This window comes from Miniopterus schreibersii (genome assembly GCF_964146895.1).
Source record: "Miniopterus schreibersii genome assembly, chromosome: 19".
Lineage (NCBI taxonomy): Eukaryota > Metazoa > Chordata > Mammalia > Chiroptera > Miniopteridae > Miniopterus > Miniopterus schreibersii.
In genome coordinates, this window is record NC_138119.1 from 9,630,516 (window position 1) to 9,647,536 (window position 17,021).

At 47.8% G+C, this 17,021-nt stretch overlaps 1 protein-coding gene across 1 annotated transcript in view; it reads left to right on the top strand.

The window, feature by feature from the left end:
- Positions 1-17,021, top strand: part of NOTCH2 (notch receptor 2) — a 126,136-nt gene that overhangs the window by 82,652 nt on the left and 26,463 nt on the right. The window contains exons 8-15 of the mRNA XM_081120352.1: positions 68-256; positions 1,190-1,303; positions 2,119-2,232; positions 3,811-4,044; positions 7,812-7,922; positions 11,982-12,174; positions 13,579-13,724; positions 15,265-15,378. Coding sequence (XP_080976478.1) covers positions 68-256; positions 1,190-1,303; positions 2,119-2,232; positions 3,811-4,044; positions 7,812-7,922; positions 11,982-12,174; positions 13,579-13,724; positions 15,265-15,378 — 1,215 coding nt within the window. The remainder of the gene's footprint in view (positions 1-67; positions 257-1,189; positions 1,304-2,118; positions 2,233-3,810; positions 4,045-7,811; positions 7,923-11,981; positions 12,175-13,578; positions 13,725-15,264; positions 15,379-17,021) is intronic.

Genomic DNA, 17,021 nt, shown 5'->3' on the forward strand with positions numbered 1-17,021 from the left:
ATCTGTAGCCCACACTTAGGAAACTCTGCCGTGCTCTGATCCTGGTCGTTGGCTTTGTCTCTTTCAGCCAATAGCAATCCCTGCGAGCATGCAGGAAAATGTGTGAACACGGACGGTGCCTTCCACTGTGAGTGTCTGAAGGGCTATGCAGGGCCTCGCTGCGAGATGGACATCAACGAGTGCCACTCGGACCCCTGCCAGAACGACGCCACCTGTCTGGATAAGATTGGAGGGTTCACTTGTCTGTGCATGCCAGGTACTTGGGCCCATGCGAGTGTGGGGTCTAGACAGGAGAAACTAAACTGTGCCTCTCTTAGGGGGAGCACTCAGGACAGCGTGGCCATACCATGAGCCCTGTCAGCATCTCCTTCCCAGTAATGACAGGGCTCCCAGCCAAGGGACCCTTGAGGAGTGAGGCTGTCCTAGTGTCTTAGGGCTGGGAGGACCCAGTTAAACAAGCCCAAAACTCAGATACGTGTAACGGAAGATTTCAGAAGGGAATGTTTTTATGCAAGTATTCTTGAATAAAATATTTACCATAAGAATCTTTTAAATAGCAAGCTTTCCTGATTCCCTTACGTATTGCAAATACCATGCCACTCCATTTATAGAATTAATTTTACCCATTGTTATGTTGGGACCTGCCATTTCTCCCTGGTTGATGACACATGATTAATTAGTTGTGTGCTGGAGCTCTTCTGCAGACACTGTTTCTTGGATGGTCAGAGAGCACAGCTGAGTGCAGTGCACAGTGAAGGCTGACAGTGCCTGGGGGCCTCACTAAGGATGCCAGTCACTGTAGCCCAGGGAGGCCTCCTGACCTTGACTTGCACCCTGAGAACAGCAGCATCTCTGACTTAGCTGGTCTTTGGGAACAAGCAGTGGGGATCCCCCAGTGGGGGTCCTGAGAGCAAAGCCCAGACTGGTCAGAGAATGTAGCCTAGTTTCTGTTGGCCTCTAGGTGTTACCAGTGTCTTTGGAGGTAACTTCTTCCCCTGTTCACAGTGACATGGACGTCCCAGAGGATTCCCTGTGGGATCTAACTGTCACCATCGTGGCATAGTCCCCTGTCCTCTACAGAAATGTCCCTGCTCATAGAGCATGTCGTCATCTTCGCAAGTTTGTGCTTCCTTGGCTAGAATATACCTTTCTCTCTTTCTAAGCCGCTTGTGTGGTTTGTTTTGTTCAGGTTTCAAAGGTGTGCATTGTGAGCTGGAGATAAACGAATGTCAGAGCAACCCTTGTGTGAACAATGGGCAGTGTGTGGACAAAGTCAACCGCTTCCAGTGCGTGTGTCAGCCTGGTGAGTGCCCACCGCCTGCCCCTGTCGTCTTTGAAAGCACGAAGCTGACTGACCCCAGGGAGGAGGGGAGAGGCGGGGGGAACGTGTGTGGGCTGTGCATGAGGAAGTCATCCGAGGGAGCATTCAGCAGAGGAGAGGGTGTACAGACACGGGGCGTTTGCTGCAGCTAGTGTGCCTTTCCAGCCCTCTGCTGCCGGAAGTCCAAGTCTGTTCTGAAAGGCCCGTGACCTCTGTGTCTGTGCGTATATTTCAGAAAGTGCGTATCTCACAGAGGCTTTAGTTTCAGGCTCTTCAGGACTGTGTTCTCCCCCACCACGGGTCACAGTTCTCCCCCCCGTGGGTGAGATTATTATTTTTAGACATTTCACCTCCGAGTCTAGAAACAGACAACACAAATCAGTTTTTCCAAAGAATGCTCCGCCTCCTCTTTTGCTCCCCAAAGCTATTGTTGAAGACGTGCCAAAAGTTCTGCCAGACGCTGGAGCGTCTTCCGTTGTTTTCAGAGAGAGGGTCCCAGTTCCTCTGACGCTACACTCACTTGTTGGAGCGCTTCCCCCGTAACCATTCCGTCCGTTTTAACTGGAAGTGAAATGTGTGTGGGGAAGAAACAGAGGTAGACACACACACAGGTGCCTCTGGTGCCCTGAGCGTCACCCAGTTATCCCATTTTCCTGCTTGGGGGGAGAATTTTACTTTTGCTGACCCTTTGGTATAAACCCTGCCAGTAACAACCCAACGCTTCTCAGGCATCAGTCTGCTGGTGAAGGAGCACATAGGATAATCTTGTGCCTGTGTCACCCCTGTGCCCTTTCAAGGTTTCACTGGGCCGGTTTGCCAGATTGACATTGATGACTGTTCCAGTACTCCCTGTCTGAATGGGGCCAAGTGTATCGATCACCCGAATGGCTACGAATGCCAGTGCGCCACAGGTAAGATTTTTCTCATTTTTTGCTCCCCCGGTAGGTCCACCTGAGCAAGCAGGAGCCTGTCCCCTTCCAGATGCCCTCCCAGGCCAGCCTCTGAAAGGGGCTGTTCTGTGTTTAGGGAGATCTTCCAGAATATTTTTTGCTGCTCTGTTTCCTTCCACAACACCTGCCTCTTTCTCCACCACAGTGGTGGCCTGGCCTGGACATTTCCATTTGGTGTCCATGTCCTTTTGGGACAGATTTTGGCAGCAGTGAGTTTCCAGCTGGCTTGACCAACTCCTTTGGGAAAGGGAAGAATTCCCGTTGAAAGTGATTTTTCACTGGGGCTTCTCAGCAGGAGGCTTGTTGCTGTGTTTCTGGAGCATGTGATTGTACAAAGGCCCAGAAATCTAAGGACTATTGTGTGCAAACGCAGAGGCTTCCTGCATACAGGACAGTCCCACCATGGGAGTCAGGTGTCCCTCAGAACAGGCGAGAGAGAGTCCGCTTTCCTGCATTCTGCTACCAGAGTGAAAAGGACTCTGTTTATAAATGTTCTGCATTTCTGACCTGTGGCCATGTTTCCCGTTTGGGAGTGAGCCGAGCCAGCCAAACATCCCCTACTACACATTTGCCTCTGCCCGGACCAGTACTGTAGAAATGGACGAGACATGATTAGAAAAGGTGATTTCCCAAATTTTTTTTATCCCACTGCCCGAGAGTGAATGAAGTGAGGAGTATAATTCAAGACCTATTTCTTTATTTTAGAAAATGGGTTCTTAAACAATTTAAAACACTATGTGCATTTTTTTCTGATCACAGAAAAGCAAACTATGCCATGAAAATAAAGAATATTTCCGTAGCACCGGAACATGACCACTTCGGGGCCTCCTTAGATGAGGCCCTGTCCAAGGAACCACTTCATTCCCTTCTCTCCGCACCAGCTGCTGTCTCTGGTGGGAGAAGTTCCAGGTTCTGTCCTCGGGGGCCAGGTTACGCTCATGGGGAGTAACCTTCACGGGAGAGAGGTGAAAAGGGAGGAGAGCCTACATGGAGCCTCCTAGGAGAGATTTAATGTCGCATGACGGGGTTTTTATTTTTCCCATCTATTTAGCTTTAACTTGTTCATTTATTTTACTCAACAAGTATTTACTGAAAACTTACTATATATGCACAGTACTCTGGGAGCAGTTGAGAGGAATAAAGGAAAGTTATCTGTTCTCTGAATATAGTACCTATGTATTAGGTTTGGGGGGGAAAGGAATTTAGAGGTGAACATATACAGGAGAAATAATGAGAGCTATTAGCCACCGAAGCCCAGTACGGAGTGAAGATGCAATTGGAGCATCTCTACCATGACACCATCGATCGCTTGGGAAAAAGGTATTTGAATTCTACGAGTTTGGCTTGAAGAACTTTATTTTAAGCACAGCTCTCTAGCCCGCCTTCTAAGTCAGTCAGGGCCAATAGTTTCAAGTGCTGGTTCCTGCAGGATGTGTCGAGGCCTGGGAGGAGTCGGGCAAGGGGATGTGGCCACGTGCACGTTCAGGTGGGAAGGATCTGCCTTGGGTTTTAAGCCTCCTTGGTCAAATTCCTTCCAAGGGTTCACTGGCGTGTTGTGTGAAGAGAACATCGACAACTGTGACCCGGATCCCTGCCACCACGGCCAGTGCCAGGACGGGATCGACTCCTACACCTGCATCTGCAACCCGGGCTACATGGGCGCCATCTGCAGCGACCAGATCGACGAGTGTTACAGCAGCCCTTGCCTGAACGAGGGCCGCTGCATCGACCTGGTGAACGGCTACCAGTGCAACTGCCAGCCGGGCACGTCGGGTAAGCCCGCTCCCGCTCTTGCTCCGTTTCCTTTGGGGTTTCCACTGCTTCTCAAAAACAGTCTACACAGATGTCTCAGACTTTCTTGGCACGTCCTTAGACACCTAAAACGCAGTCCTTTTTTCTGAGAAGCACAGCAAAAGCCACAGCCAGAAACATCTCAGAGGGAGATGGCTCTAGCCAGGGAAGAAATTAGAGACAATAGGTTTACAAAGCTGGTGATTTTATGTATGTGTTTTCCCTAAAAGGAGGCATACCACTTCAAAAAAACTGAAATAATTATTTAAAGTTGAAAACCTTCTTGCTTTCGTGGCTGGATTTTATTGTCTTATTTTTTTCTATAACCTCCGCCACAGGCTAATAAAGTTGTCCCATCTCCCTTCAACCCCACACCCGGTCCCTTTAGTTCACCCCCCCCCCCCATAGTTTCCAATAGTTTCCTCTCTATTTCAGAGCCGAGTGTCTAGTGTGACGCTTTTCTTCTGCCACTTGTCTCTGGTGGGCTTTGGGCACTGGTGGGGATTGTGAGGGGGAGGAGCGACTGCAGCACCCCGATCATTGGGAATTAGAATGCGGGGCCACCATTCCGCGTCCCGAGCTCGCTGCCGTTTCCTGCCTCGGGTTGAATGACTGTTGGCTGTGAGGACGTGCTGCTCCTTGCTGGGGAAACGCTGAATTATTTTCTCGGGCAGCAGCATTTCACAGGTTTCAGTGGATTCTGTTTCACTTATTCGAGGAATAATTATGGTCACAACTGTGGTTAATGGACAGAGAAGTACTATGTCTCAGATCAAAGGAAAATGTATTAGTGGAAGATTAACTAGTGTGTGCCTTTGTTAGAGGGGAACCTGCCAGTACAACGGAGTGATTTATTGAGAACTCACTGTGGATTTAAGGAAAACGGCCTAGGTAGGGGGCAAAGGTGGGGGAGGTGGTGAGCTGCCCTCGCTTTATTTTGTTATTTCCAAACGCATTCCTTCAAACTTGTCAAGGGCCCTGGGCTTCATCCAGGACCTCGCACATGCCAAGTTTGAAAACAAAGTCCTTTTTCAGTTGCTCAAGCATATGAAAAACATCCCATGCCTTCACAGTTGAAAATGCCTCCCCCTCCCCACGTTTAGATAACTCACCAACAGGGCTGAATAGATCTTTGTGAGACCTTCCAAAAGCAATTTGCTTCCGGGCTGGTCCCCAGACATGAGAAATTGCAGTACAGAGAGAAATTTGAGAGATTTACAAGCCATTGAATGGATGCCTTTAGAATGGCGGGCTGTTTTAGGCCTTGCTACCGTTCCCATTATAACAAGTGCACTGGAAACCTGGGTGGGTGGGGGGTTAGCAAGCACTTTGTTTTCTCTGCGATTATATCACTGTGGCAGGATGTATCAGGTGTGTTCCCTGGGGAGGACAGCGAAGGCAAGGTGTGAGTAGCTGTCACCGAGAAAGGCAAGAAGTGGGTATGCAGGCAGCATAGAGAAGGAAGGTCAGAACCTCTCAGAAAACCGCCAGATTCATTCCTGTGGCCGTCAGGAGCATTAAAGCAGAGACACCCAGGCAACTTAAAGAAATGTTGTAATGCATGGAGGAAGGCTGGGCACGTAGGGCCCTGGATTCAGTTAATCGTTATGAATAAACTCTCGAGTTCTGGAGTGAGAACCCACCACCCATTCATAATATGGCCCTAGGTTGGTAGGTTGGGGTTTGGATGGGCATGTAGACAGAAGGGATACTTTGCAATTTTCTGGTTATAACTGCGGTTTCTCACTCACTGGGCACTGAAAGTGGGGTGCACTACCCAGAATCACTTCTTTCACCTGCTCTCTTATGATGGGACACTGTTTTAAGTAAGTTATTTTTGGTTTGAAGTCACAGGATCCAATTTGACTAGCTTAAAGAACTATTAGCAAGCAAGCAAACAACAAAACAAGCAGAATTTAGTGAAAGCACAAAAAAGCACCTTATGGATTTCAGGTGAGTTTGGAACAATAAGGCTTTGCAGAGATTAGCAGGAAGCAGGGCCATTTGCAGACCACGGGCCACACAGTTCATATTCCCACATGCCAATGAGAGAGTCGCATTGGCCCAGCTCGGGCTGGGTGTCTCTTCCTGCTCAAGTAAAACGTGGTCTTGGGGGCAGAGCCACACTGGACCACCTGGCTTTCTGGGGCCTGCTTGGTCAAGTGGGGGTAGGTGGGGGCTGTCAGCCAAGGGCTGGACACCTCTTAAAGGGATCCACTTGTGTACAGGGAATGTGGGAACCCTTGCCTCCTTTGTGGGTAGAGAGAGGGGCAATATGGCTCATCCCTCATAGAATGACCCGTGTGGTGTGGTGCAGAGTGTCCAGTCTGGAGAGCCGGGTTCACGCCCCATTGTGGTTCTGTGATTGTACACGTCATGAGGAAATGGGTGTAGCACAGCTTGATTTGGTGGTTGAGTTAGAAGATTAAAGTTATGTAATGTGGGAGGCGGAGTACTTTACACATAATTATGGCTCGGGACCCCTCTCGCTGCAGCAGGAGCTTTTCTCTCTCCTCTCCTTCAATGAATTTTTGCTTTCCCTTAAAAAAAAAAAAAAAGGTTCAATATATTTTTGATGTAACTATTGTTACTATTAATACAAAGTGAATCAAAATTATGGCATTTTGTCATGGATGTTTCATTTGTTAGTTTATAATCCTTATTATTAAGACTTTATTTTTTAGACTTTTTAAACTACCAAGCTATTCCTCTATGATATCCAAAAAGCATCTCTAAATCCAGGTTAAATAAATCATGAAATATCATGCATCTTTTTACCAAATAATGCTAATAATAATGATTGGTATATCTCTACTGTTTAGTTAGGCATATCTTTAGTTAAACTTTTCTTAGCTTAGCCAAACTCTGCAGTTTGTTCTGGGAATAGAGCAGGAGGAAGGCAACGTACTCTAGGAGGAAGTTACCAGACTCTAAAATTTCTGCTGAGCTGTAGCCCAGAATAGTGACTGTCAGTTTAGAGCTTATGGTGGTGGATACACGTTCCAAAATTCTAATTTTCACGTGAAAGCTTAAGTTTTACCTTTGGAGCACAATATTATCAGTTGTGTGTGTGTGTGTGTGTTTTCTTTTGAAATGACATGTTTACCTTTTTCACTTAATGTAAACTAAATAGTTAGGTCTGAATAGCCCTGGTTTGTCTGTCAGTTTTTCTTTCCATGAAAATGGGATTCCATGAAAAAAGCAACTGTTTCCGTTCAGAACTAAAACAGTCACACGCCTGCTTTTCCTGGAGACACCTCTGTACTTTGGCCACAGAGCTGCTTCGTGTGTATTTCCCATTTCATCACGCAGAACAGTAGACGTATATACACTCAAGGGTCAAGATGTAATAAAATGACAAAGTTAATAATTTTGACTTCACCAGAGTCGTTCTTAAGTGAGCCCATCTCTTTCCTTGGTTTTCACTGTGAGTGCGTGGAGGTGACGAACACAGTGCCCACGACTGGTGCAGTGCCACTGCTCTGATTCCCACTGAGGTGCCAGCAGTCCTGCCGCCATGAGTGCAAATGCCAACGCGGTGAAAAGGGCACATAGTGGCTCAGCACGATGAGGAAGATGGACTTGCCCTCACGATCCCTCCGACAGGGTCTGGGGGCTGCGCTCTGAGAACTGCTGCTTTCCCCGGGGCTGGCTGGGCGCTCTAGCTTTCTTAGCACTCAGCGTCGCAAGCGGACACCCTTGCATTTCGGCGGTAATGTTGCATGGCTCCTCTTTCTTGTATCCTGCAGGTGTTAATTGTGAAATCAATTTTGATGACTGTGCAAGTAACCCGTGTGTCCACGGAGTCTGTATGGATGGAGTTAACCGCTACAGCTGTGTCTGCTCCCCAGGGTTCACAGGTAATGCCGTTTGTCGTGGGAGGTCCCACTTACAGCCCCGTTACTTGGTAAAAGGGCATCTAAAGGAACACGACTTAAAAAATGTTTCCTGTTTCTTTGTCTCTGGGAAGGTTAGGCATTTGTTTCTGTGCTTCTGCGGCCCGGTTTTCTACTTACAGGCCTTCCCTAAACTGTAACATGAAACTTCTCATTAGTTAGGGGCTTTAGACCATGTGTTTATAGCAACCTGAACAGAGCTTGTAGTTAGACCCTGAATTTGTCACTCACTGTGCTCGAGTTCCGTTGCTTGCAAAGCCACCTTTATTTTTCTACACTTAGTGGCCAATGCCCCCTGTAATGGCATAGCCAACGTAAAATTCTGTGAGAACACTAAATGCTTTCTTCTGTATTTCTCCTTCTGGGAGCGGGCTGGATGAAGCCGGAGCCAACCTCGTTTGGTCCGCACAGTTGAGATATTTTTCCTCCCCAAGAGGAACAAAGTAAATGCCTAAAATAAAGTTGGCCAGAATCCTTCCTAAATTATAAGCAGCCAGAGCATTGCACGTCTCTTCTCTCTTTTGTTAATCAGATTACCTTTCTCTTTGACTCTCCCGATCAGAAAGTGCTAGAGGCTACTGAGGAAACCGGAGGCCCCTTACACGCCCGAGGGCAGGCACTCTGCCTCTCCTAGTCTCTCTAGACTGCTGTACACATATGCCAGCAGGCCCTAGCATATGATGTGACCGTTTAATAAATACCATGTGGTCGTTTGCAACCAATGTGAGAAACTTCCCTCAGAGCTTTTTACTAGGATGTCAAAAGGCATTCGGAGCCAAGTCAATATCTGCCTCCCACTTGCCAGGAACTTGCATTCCCCTGCGTTTCACAGTCGTTTTCTCCTGCTGTGTGTGTGATCGTGGATGCTGGAGAAGAATGTTGGTGGCCTGCACGGGTCACTGTCGTCCCTGTTCAATGGGAGATCCCTCAGAAGACAGGGATAATGGAAGCTGTCATATTCAGTGCCCAGCACTGCTGGTGGTGGCCAGATGTACTTCTGTGTCCTGAAACTTGTTAATCTTTGACAGCCCAACAGAATACACAAAACTCCCTGCTAGATAGGATATTGGTGCATTTTTGTTAAATGAGTAATAAAAAGAGAATAGTTACCATTTGTTAAAAACTTATTGTGAGCCAGGCGTTAAATTAAGTGCCTGATCTCATTTAACTGTCACTGCTGTGATCATTCCCACAGTATTGATGGGAGACCCGAGCTTAGAGAGGTTGAGTAACATTACCAGTGCTCTGCTCGAGGATTCCACCCCAGGGCTCCTACTCGAGAGCCCATGCTCATCCCACCTCCCCGGACAGCCTGAGTGGTATATAAGCCTTAGACTAGATTTCTTCTTTCTCTTTTTCTTTTTTGGGAAATGTCCATGAACCATAGCCTCTCTCTTTTTAGCATTTGGCAAACCAGGAAGGTCAAGGAGGGAGCACATACGCTAAAAATATTCTAAAATAAACTTAAGGTGTAGTATGAGACTACATAAGCAAGAAATGGAATGTTTTGATTCCTGGGTGGTACCCTGTTCTTGGAACTGTTTTCTAGTCTGTTTCGGGGTGTTTTTTTGTGGGGGAGGGTTTTAAGTCAGCTGCTGAAAATATCAGTCAACTGTGGTATATACTTAGAGCTGTGAATGTGAGGTGCTTTAGTCTTTCCTTTGTTTTATTTTAATGCTACTTTTTAAACAGATTTAAGGGAGTTTTAAAATTAAATTTATTGGAGTGATGTTGGTTAATAAATATATATAGGTTTCAAAGCCAACTCCCAAGAGTTTAAAAGCAAATGAAGAAAACTTGGGAGGAGGTGTACATTCTATAATACATCACCTGTGTGTTTACCACCCGAAGTCGTATCTCCTTCTGTCGTCATATATCTCCCCCCCTTTTCCTCCCCCCCGTGCCTTCTTCCCTCTGGTAACCACCATACTATTGTCTGTGTCTATGAGTTTTTGTTTTTCTTGTTTATTTGTTGCTTTCAGTTTTATATCCCACATATGAGTGAAATCATAAGGTCCTTGACTTTTCCCATCTGACTTGTTTCGCTTAACGTGATCTTCTCAAGACCCATCCATGTTGCTGCATATGGCAGCATCTCATCTTTCCATGGCCGAGTCGTATTGCGTCGCGTGTATGTGCAACATCTTTATCCCGTCCTCTGTCGCAGGACACTGTGGTGGTTTCTATGTCTTGGCCACCGTGAGTATGCTGCAGTGAACATGGGATACAATATCTTTACAAATAAATGTTTTCAAAATATTCAGGTAGATACCCAGTAGAGGGGTTGCTGGGTCATATGGCAACTCTATTCTTAATTTTTTAAAAAATTATTTTTTTTTAATTTATCCATACCGTTTTCCGTAGTGGCTGTACCAGTTTACGTTCCCACCAGCAGTAGACGGTTCCCTTTTCTCCACAACCTCTCCAGCACCTGCCGTTCATTACTTGTCTTGTTGGTAATAGCCATTCTGACAGGTGTGCAGTGTCAGCTCCCGCAGTGGACTGCACAAGGGCGCACCTCACTCTCTCGGCTGAAGATGGCTTGAAAATTGATTCTGGAAAGAGTTTAAAAGCAAATGAAGAAAACTTGGAAGGAGTGGCTTCTGAGAAGATGCTTCCAAAAAAGAACAGAGAATGAAGGCTTTTTCCACAGTCTCCACCACATGGCAGGCTGAGGATAGCTCATGTCTTGGTGCCATTGGCCAACATCTAAAAAAACCAGAGGCTGAGGCCGAGGAAGTCGTATTTTAAAATAAGTTATTAATAAAACACTTAAGAGGAAAGCAGCAACCACTACCAGATTATGGGCCTTTAACCGCAAGAACCGCCAATCGAGGTTTAGAGAGCAATGGAGGGTGAAAAAAATGCTAATACCCATACTTTAAAAGGGTGTGTATCTGTTTCATTTGGAATTTCCTGTCCTAAATGCAGGGATACTCTTTCTTGAAAAAAAAATGCATGGGCTGCTCTTTTTTTCTGAGGCAGAATATCAGAAACTGTGTGAAATTTGCCAGTTTACAACTTGTTGCCACTCATTTACAGAATGGTGGGTTATTTTAAAGTTTTATATCATTTTGAAATATAATTCAAAATGTAACAAAGCAAAACTCACATAACTGGCAAACCCAATTCAGCTTAAAACAATAACTGTTAAGGTTACAGCAGACAGCTCTCCAAAGCGCAGTCTTGGGTATGTCCTAGAGGATGACCGTACTTCAGTGTCAAATATTCTGAGCATTTACATTATTATATCATGATAAGCTGATAATTGTCTGCATCAGAGTTTCTCAAAATGTAGTATTTGAACCAGCCACGTAATTTAAACTGTGGTTTGCAGAACCATCCCCGTCACGGTCCATGGGGATGGGGGCCTAAGAATCTCCTTTAAAAAAGTACTTTCGGCAACTCTTCTTGCACATTTTAGTCTGTGAACCACTGTTCTTGATGAAAAGACCCTAAACTGTTTTCTCAGTTATCAAAGGACCATAAAACTGTATTTAGAATATTCTTCCCCAGGCAGATAATGGATTAATACGGCTCGACAAGTGAAAGCCAAGTGGCTTGTCTTTTAACGAAACTCACCGTTCAGTTACCGTTTCATTCACTGAGCGTCCCAGCTGCCTGGGGTTTACCGTGTGTGGATGTGCACGGGGTTGACCAACTGGAAAAAGGAATTTTCGGTAAAGCAGCCGGGAGCCGCGATAAGATAAGCGTCCAAGTGCTCCGGTGACTTTGATGGTCTCTTTCCAAATCCCTGTGGAGTCTCCCCTTTTCTAAGATGGAGTGAAGGAGAAATACCCGTCAGAGCACTTCGCCACCGTCCCAGCGTTCTGTCAACTTCACATCGGAAGACGGTGGCGCTGGCTTCTCCCTTGGTGGCGCTCAGGGCTTTGGGGCGTCTCATTCCTTAAATAAGTGCGGCTGGGCGCCCGTGCAGACGGCGGTGTCCGCACAGCATATCCCGGTCCTGTGCCTGTCCCCCCAACAGCCTGGCTCTGACAGAACCGTCCCCCTCCTCTACAGGGCCCCGGTGCAACGTTGACATTGACGAGTGTGCCTCCAACCCCTGCCGCAAGGGCGCCACGTGCGTCAACGACGTGAACGGCTTCCGCTGCCTGTGCCCCGAGGGGCCCCACCACCCCAGCTGCTTCTCGCGGGTGAACGAGTGTCTGAGCAGCCCCTGCGTGCACGGGAACTGCACCGGCGGCCTGGGCGGGTGAGTAGCCGCCCGCGCCCTCTCACTGCCCCGCGCCCGGCCCGCGGCGTCTAAGTCCTGGCCTCACGTACCTGCCCGCGTCGGTCGGGCACGGGAGCTGAGACTTGGCCGAAGAGTTGGGTTAGCCTGTCGCTGTCTTGCCCGCCTCCCGGGACTGAGCAGATGGGGGAGGAGGAGGGCCTCCCCGCGTGGGGGGGCCGCGCGGGGTCGCCCAGGGCTGGTTTTGCCCTCGGCAGCCCTGTGCTTACTGCGAGGCGCAGCTCCGGGGGATGCTCTCTGAACCTTGCCCACTTAAAGTGCAGCCCTGTCCCGGTGCGCGACCAGCGTGCGCCTCTGCCGCAGAGCCCGTCTCAGCTGCCTTTAGACGTGGCCCTGGTCAAATGGCCGCAGTCGGCAAGGCCCGCAGAGTTATGCGATGTGCTGGTAGGTGAGTTTCTAGAACCACAGAGTGTGGCGTTAGGCCCCATGGTTGGGGCCGTCCTGCACCCCCGCTGCGCCTGCCGGAGGACAGGGCTCCGGGCACTGCCGTCGCCATACAGCGGGTGGGAGAATGAAGAGCGTGTTTCGAGAGCCGTGGAGGGCGCGAGAGTGTTAATACACATACGTTAAAGGGGTGTGTCTGTTTCCTCTTGGAATTTCCTGTTCCGAATGCAAATGGGGAATCAAGCCATTTCCAAGATGAATTTCCTCAGTTTTCCTGCTTCAGGGTAGGGCAGGCTTCAGCGCATCCCAGCCCACCCACAGTTTTCCTAAGAATCTCCAGACAAGCAGGCCTCCACCTGCTGGTACAGCACTAAGTGCTCGTGATGTTCAAGTTGTGAGCAATGCCCACATACTCAGATACCCTCCTTTTCCTCCTGTTTCTGCTCGGCACCCCCAGGTGCTTTCTGAGGCGGGGTTCTGGTCAGAACAAAGCATACCTCAGAACTCAGACGTTCCAGGAGGTCTTCAGAGTGGCTTAGGGTCTCTGACACTCATCTACTTTCTGGGTGTCTGTTTTGCCTTAGAAACAAATGACCCTAAGTTTGCTTTACGTTAGTTGTATATATAAGAAAGAAAGAAAAAAATTACAGGTTTACCCATGTTAATGTGTCTTTCATGTTTGTACCAACCATGCTCTTTACATATGAAAGCTCAGTATAATTAATTAATTTCTCTAGCATCTTTGCGAACCAGGGAAGCACCAGGAAGGAAGGTCATTTTACTCTACGTGGGTCCACAAGATCCACACCGTGTTCGTGGTGATCCACGTACAGGTCCCTAGAAGTGTAGAAATGAGACTAGGTTCCCTTCATCCCCTCTTTCTCTCTCATTTCTTCACCGAGTCCTGTATTCAACTCCGACTCAACTGTACCTTCACCACCACCACCACCCCCCATAGTAAAGAACTCTGTCTTCTTTCAGGTACAAGTGCCTCTGTGATGCAGGCTGGGTTGGCGTCAACTGTGAAGTGGACAGAAACGAATGCCTTTCCAATCCATGCCAGAATGGAGGGACTTGTGACAACCTGGTGAATGGATACCGGTGTACTTGCAAGAAGGGCTTTAAAGGTGAAGGCAAAAGTGCATATTTCCATCTCCCCTCTCCGCCCTTTCGCTGCTGCAAAGTGCTTGGCTCACTTCTTTCTTTCCATTTTTTTCTGTTCATTCATACAGCAAATGTACTTTGAGAGCCTAATATTTATAAGGCACTTGGGAAATAAAAACATAAATAGATATAGATTCTACTTTCAGCCTAGCAGAGAGGTGAGCGGTTGAAAGAGTGCTATTGCAGGCGAGCAGCTAGGACTGCACTGACTCAGCTTTGGACAGGTGTTGTCATTGTAAGATTCTCGGTGCAGGTTTGATTCTGTGGTCGTTCCAAAGAGATATTGGTGGTAGAATGAAAACTTCTTGCTGTAATTTCAACAGCAGTAATAGCAGCAGATTCTCTCACACGGGGAGATACTACTCTTAGTTCCCTACGACCTTCTCGAAAAATACATAATATAGGGGCTGTTGTGTAAAGCTATTTTTTGAGTTGTCACTGCTGTATTTCTGCCGTCAGTTTTCTCTTGGAAACTCATGAGAGAGAAGCCCGTGGGTCAGTCATTGACATTTGAGCTGCTGTGTTCACTTAGTCATCGAAATCCCCACTCAGAAGTGGCTCCCGGCTACTTCGAGTCATCAGTATGTTTCAGAGTCCCTTTACTCGGTTAACTGAAAGTTTTCTGAAACCGTATTTTAGTCATTAACTTACTGGTATATTACATTACACTTGCTAAGAAACATAGATTTAAGAGCACTTCTAAAAAAATAAAAAGTAAAAGCGCTTATGTGTCTTTATCGCATTGAGACTTGCTGATCAACGAACAAAATCGAAACGTAGAGCCCGTAGCTGCGTGACTGTCAAATAGCCAGCCCTCTGCATGCCCGGGCCATCTTTTTTCTTTTTTACACCACTCTAGCTCCTCTATTCGAAGGCTCCGTGCCAGGGATTATTGGAGATGCAAAGGTGTGTAACAGTTGGGGACTGTCCTGTCCCCATGAATGCCTCTTTGCTTTTCTCTTTTTCATAGCTGGAGTAGATTTCAGGTCTTGATCAGGGGAAGGCAGCTTTGTGGCCACGGGAGGTACAACCACACCGATGGTGGGGCCTGTGCCTATGAGACGGGGCGGGACTCGGAGGCTCTGATTCACGTATTCAGGGACGGACCCCCCTCAATAGCACACCCCCTTTCTAAGCCCTGACCAGATACTTTGTACACAAAGAGCTTATATTTACTTACAGCAGCAGATTTTTGCCCTTCACGGATTTCTTGGTTCATTATTGAGAAATTGTGCTGTATTTGGGGGTGCGTTGGACTCGGGATGTTAGAACATACTGTTCCTCCATTCATCTTTTTAGCTAATTAAGCACTGTTTTTAACCAGCTTACTGTATGTCAGGATCTTGTCCCTGGAATGAATGAACAGGCGTTCCAGTGGCCTGAGGAAATGAATGCAGTTTCTGAGGTGTTTTATGTTAGCCCTGAGGATCGCTTAGTAATTCAGATAATTGGGAAGCTAACGAAGTTTCACTGTTTTTGCTGTTTCCCCTTTCCTGTCTACAGGCTATAACTGTCAGGTGAATATCAACGAGTGTGCCTCGAATCCGTGCCTGAACCAGGGGACCTGCTTTGATGACATAAGTGGCTACACTTGCCGCTGTGTGCTGCCGTATACCGGTGAGCCCCGCAGGTGCCGGGACGGAGGGGGTGCGCGGTCTCGCCTCGTCACTCCAAACCTCTGAGCCTCAGAGACGGGGTCCGTGGGGGCGATGCTGCTGCTCCGGTCGCCTGTCCTGCCCTCACTGGCTGGAGCTGGAGCTCTGAGAAAGCACTGTGACCTCCCTGGATGCATGTGCTGGGAAGCCTCATGTCCCTTCCTTGCTCTTTCGGGTTTGAAGTTTTTGTTCATTGTGTATGGTTGGGACTGATGCCCAGCTGATGGTTTAGTCCATCGTTGTGAGCGGACCCAGCGTCTCCATGGCCGAGGCTCTTAGTGTTAGTTTCAACAGCAAGGCTACCGCTTACTGCTAATTTACTACGTGCCAGACACTTTGCATACTTTGGAGTATTTACCCTCGTGGTCACAATAATTCTACAGAGAGATGTTCCTGTCACCATTTTATACGTGAAGGAGCTGAGGCAAAGAGAGGTTACTTGCAGAAGGTCACGGAGATCGGCGGTAGATCTGGGACTTGCCCCCCGGTCTCTGGCCCCAGAGCTTGTCCTCTTACCTGCCATTCTCCCCTCACACTCAGCACGGCTGCATCTCACTGAGAGGCCTTGCCCCTGGATGGCCACCACCACAGAAGACACGGGTGTGACTGCACTTTGTACCAGGTGGTCTTGGTTTCAGGTGGTGTTTCAGGAGTGTGCTTGGACATTTCCGCTTTGTGTCCTCCCGCCTCGTCACTGCCACCTGTAATCGGTTGTATTTGTGTGGCCAGTTTTCTCCTTGTCATCCCATTTTCTCTGTGTCCGGGAAACAAAGCAAACATGAGCGATGGCTGTGCATGGCTCCCCAGTGCGGCATGCAGCAGGAGCTGGGCGGGAGCCTCACGCGCTTGGAGTCCTGGGCTGTGGGCAGTAGCTGTGACTAGTGACTGAGCCGTGTAGAGAGGCGGGTGGCCTCGAGCATGACTGTGACCTGGAAGACTTGATGCCTTGCCCCAGACCTCTTCCCTCTGCCCCACGTTAGAAGAAATGTTCATGTAGGGAAACGGCATTTAGCCAGCCTGGTGGGTAAAATCAGAGTTATCGCAGATCCGTAGCTATCCCCAGACAAGGCAGCCTGCACCATGTCGTTTCACAGCGACAGCGCTGGCCGCACTTGACGGTAGTGAGATCTTCTCAGTTGCAACCATAGACTGAGAATTGAGGGCTGCAGGGAGATGTAAGCAGACGTTGCTCTGTGAAACCACATCATAGACTTGCCTGAGTGTGGATTATGTGTACAGTTCATCTTGAAATTATTTATTCTGTCTCCTTGCTGTTCATATACTATAAGAATATTTGAGTATATGATGGCTGTTGGATTAGGATACCAATGAAAGAATTTCCTATGTGAGAACTTTGAAAAATTACATTAGGCTGAAAGCCTGTGCAGGTAAAATTTCAATGCTGAGTGTAGCTAAGGCTTCTGCATGGCATTGAGTTTGGCCAGCATGAAGGCTGCCAAGCAACATTGCTTCCCCTCGTGAGCCACGATTCCGACCAGACACACTAAAAACTGGTTGGAGATATTGGTGAAAATTTGTGGTAATTATTTTTCTTTCTGAATACAAAATTGTAGGATAAAATTTTAAATCAAGTCAGTTGTAACT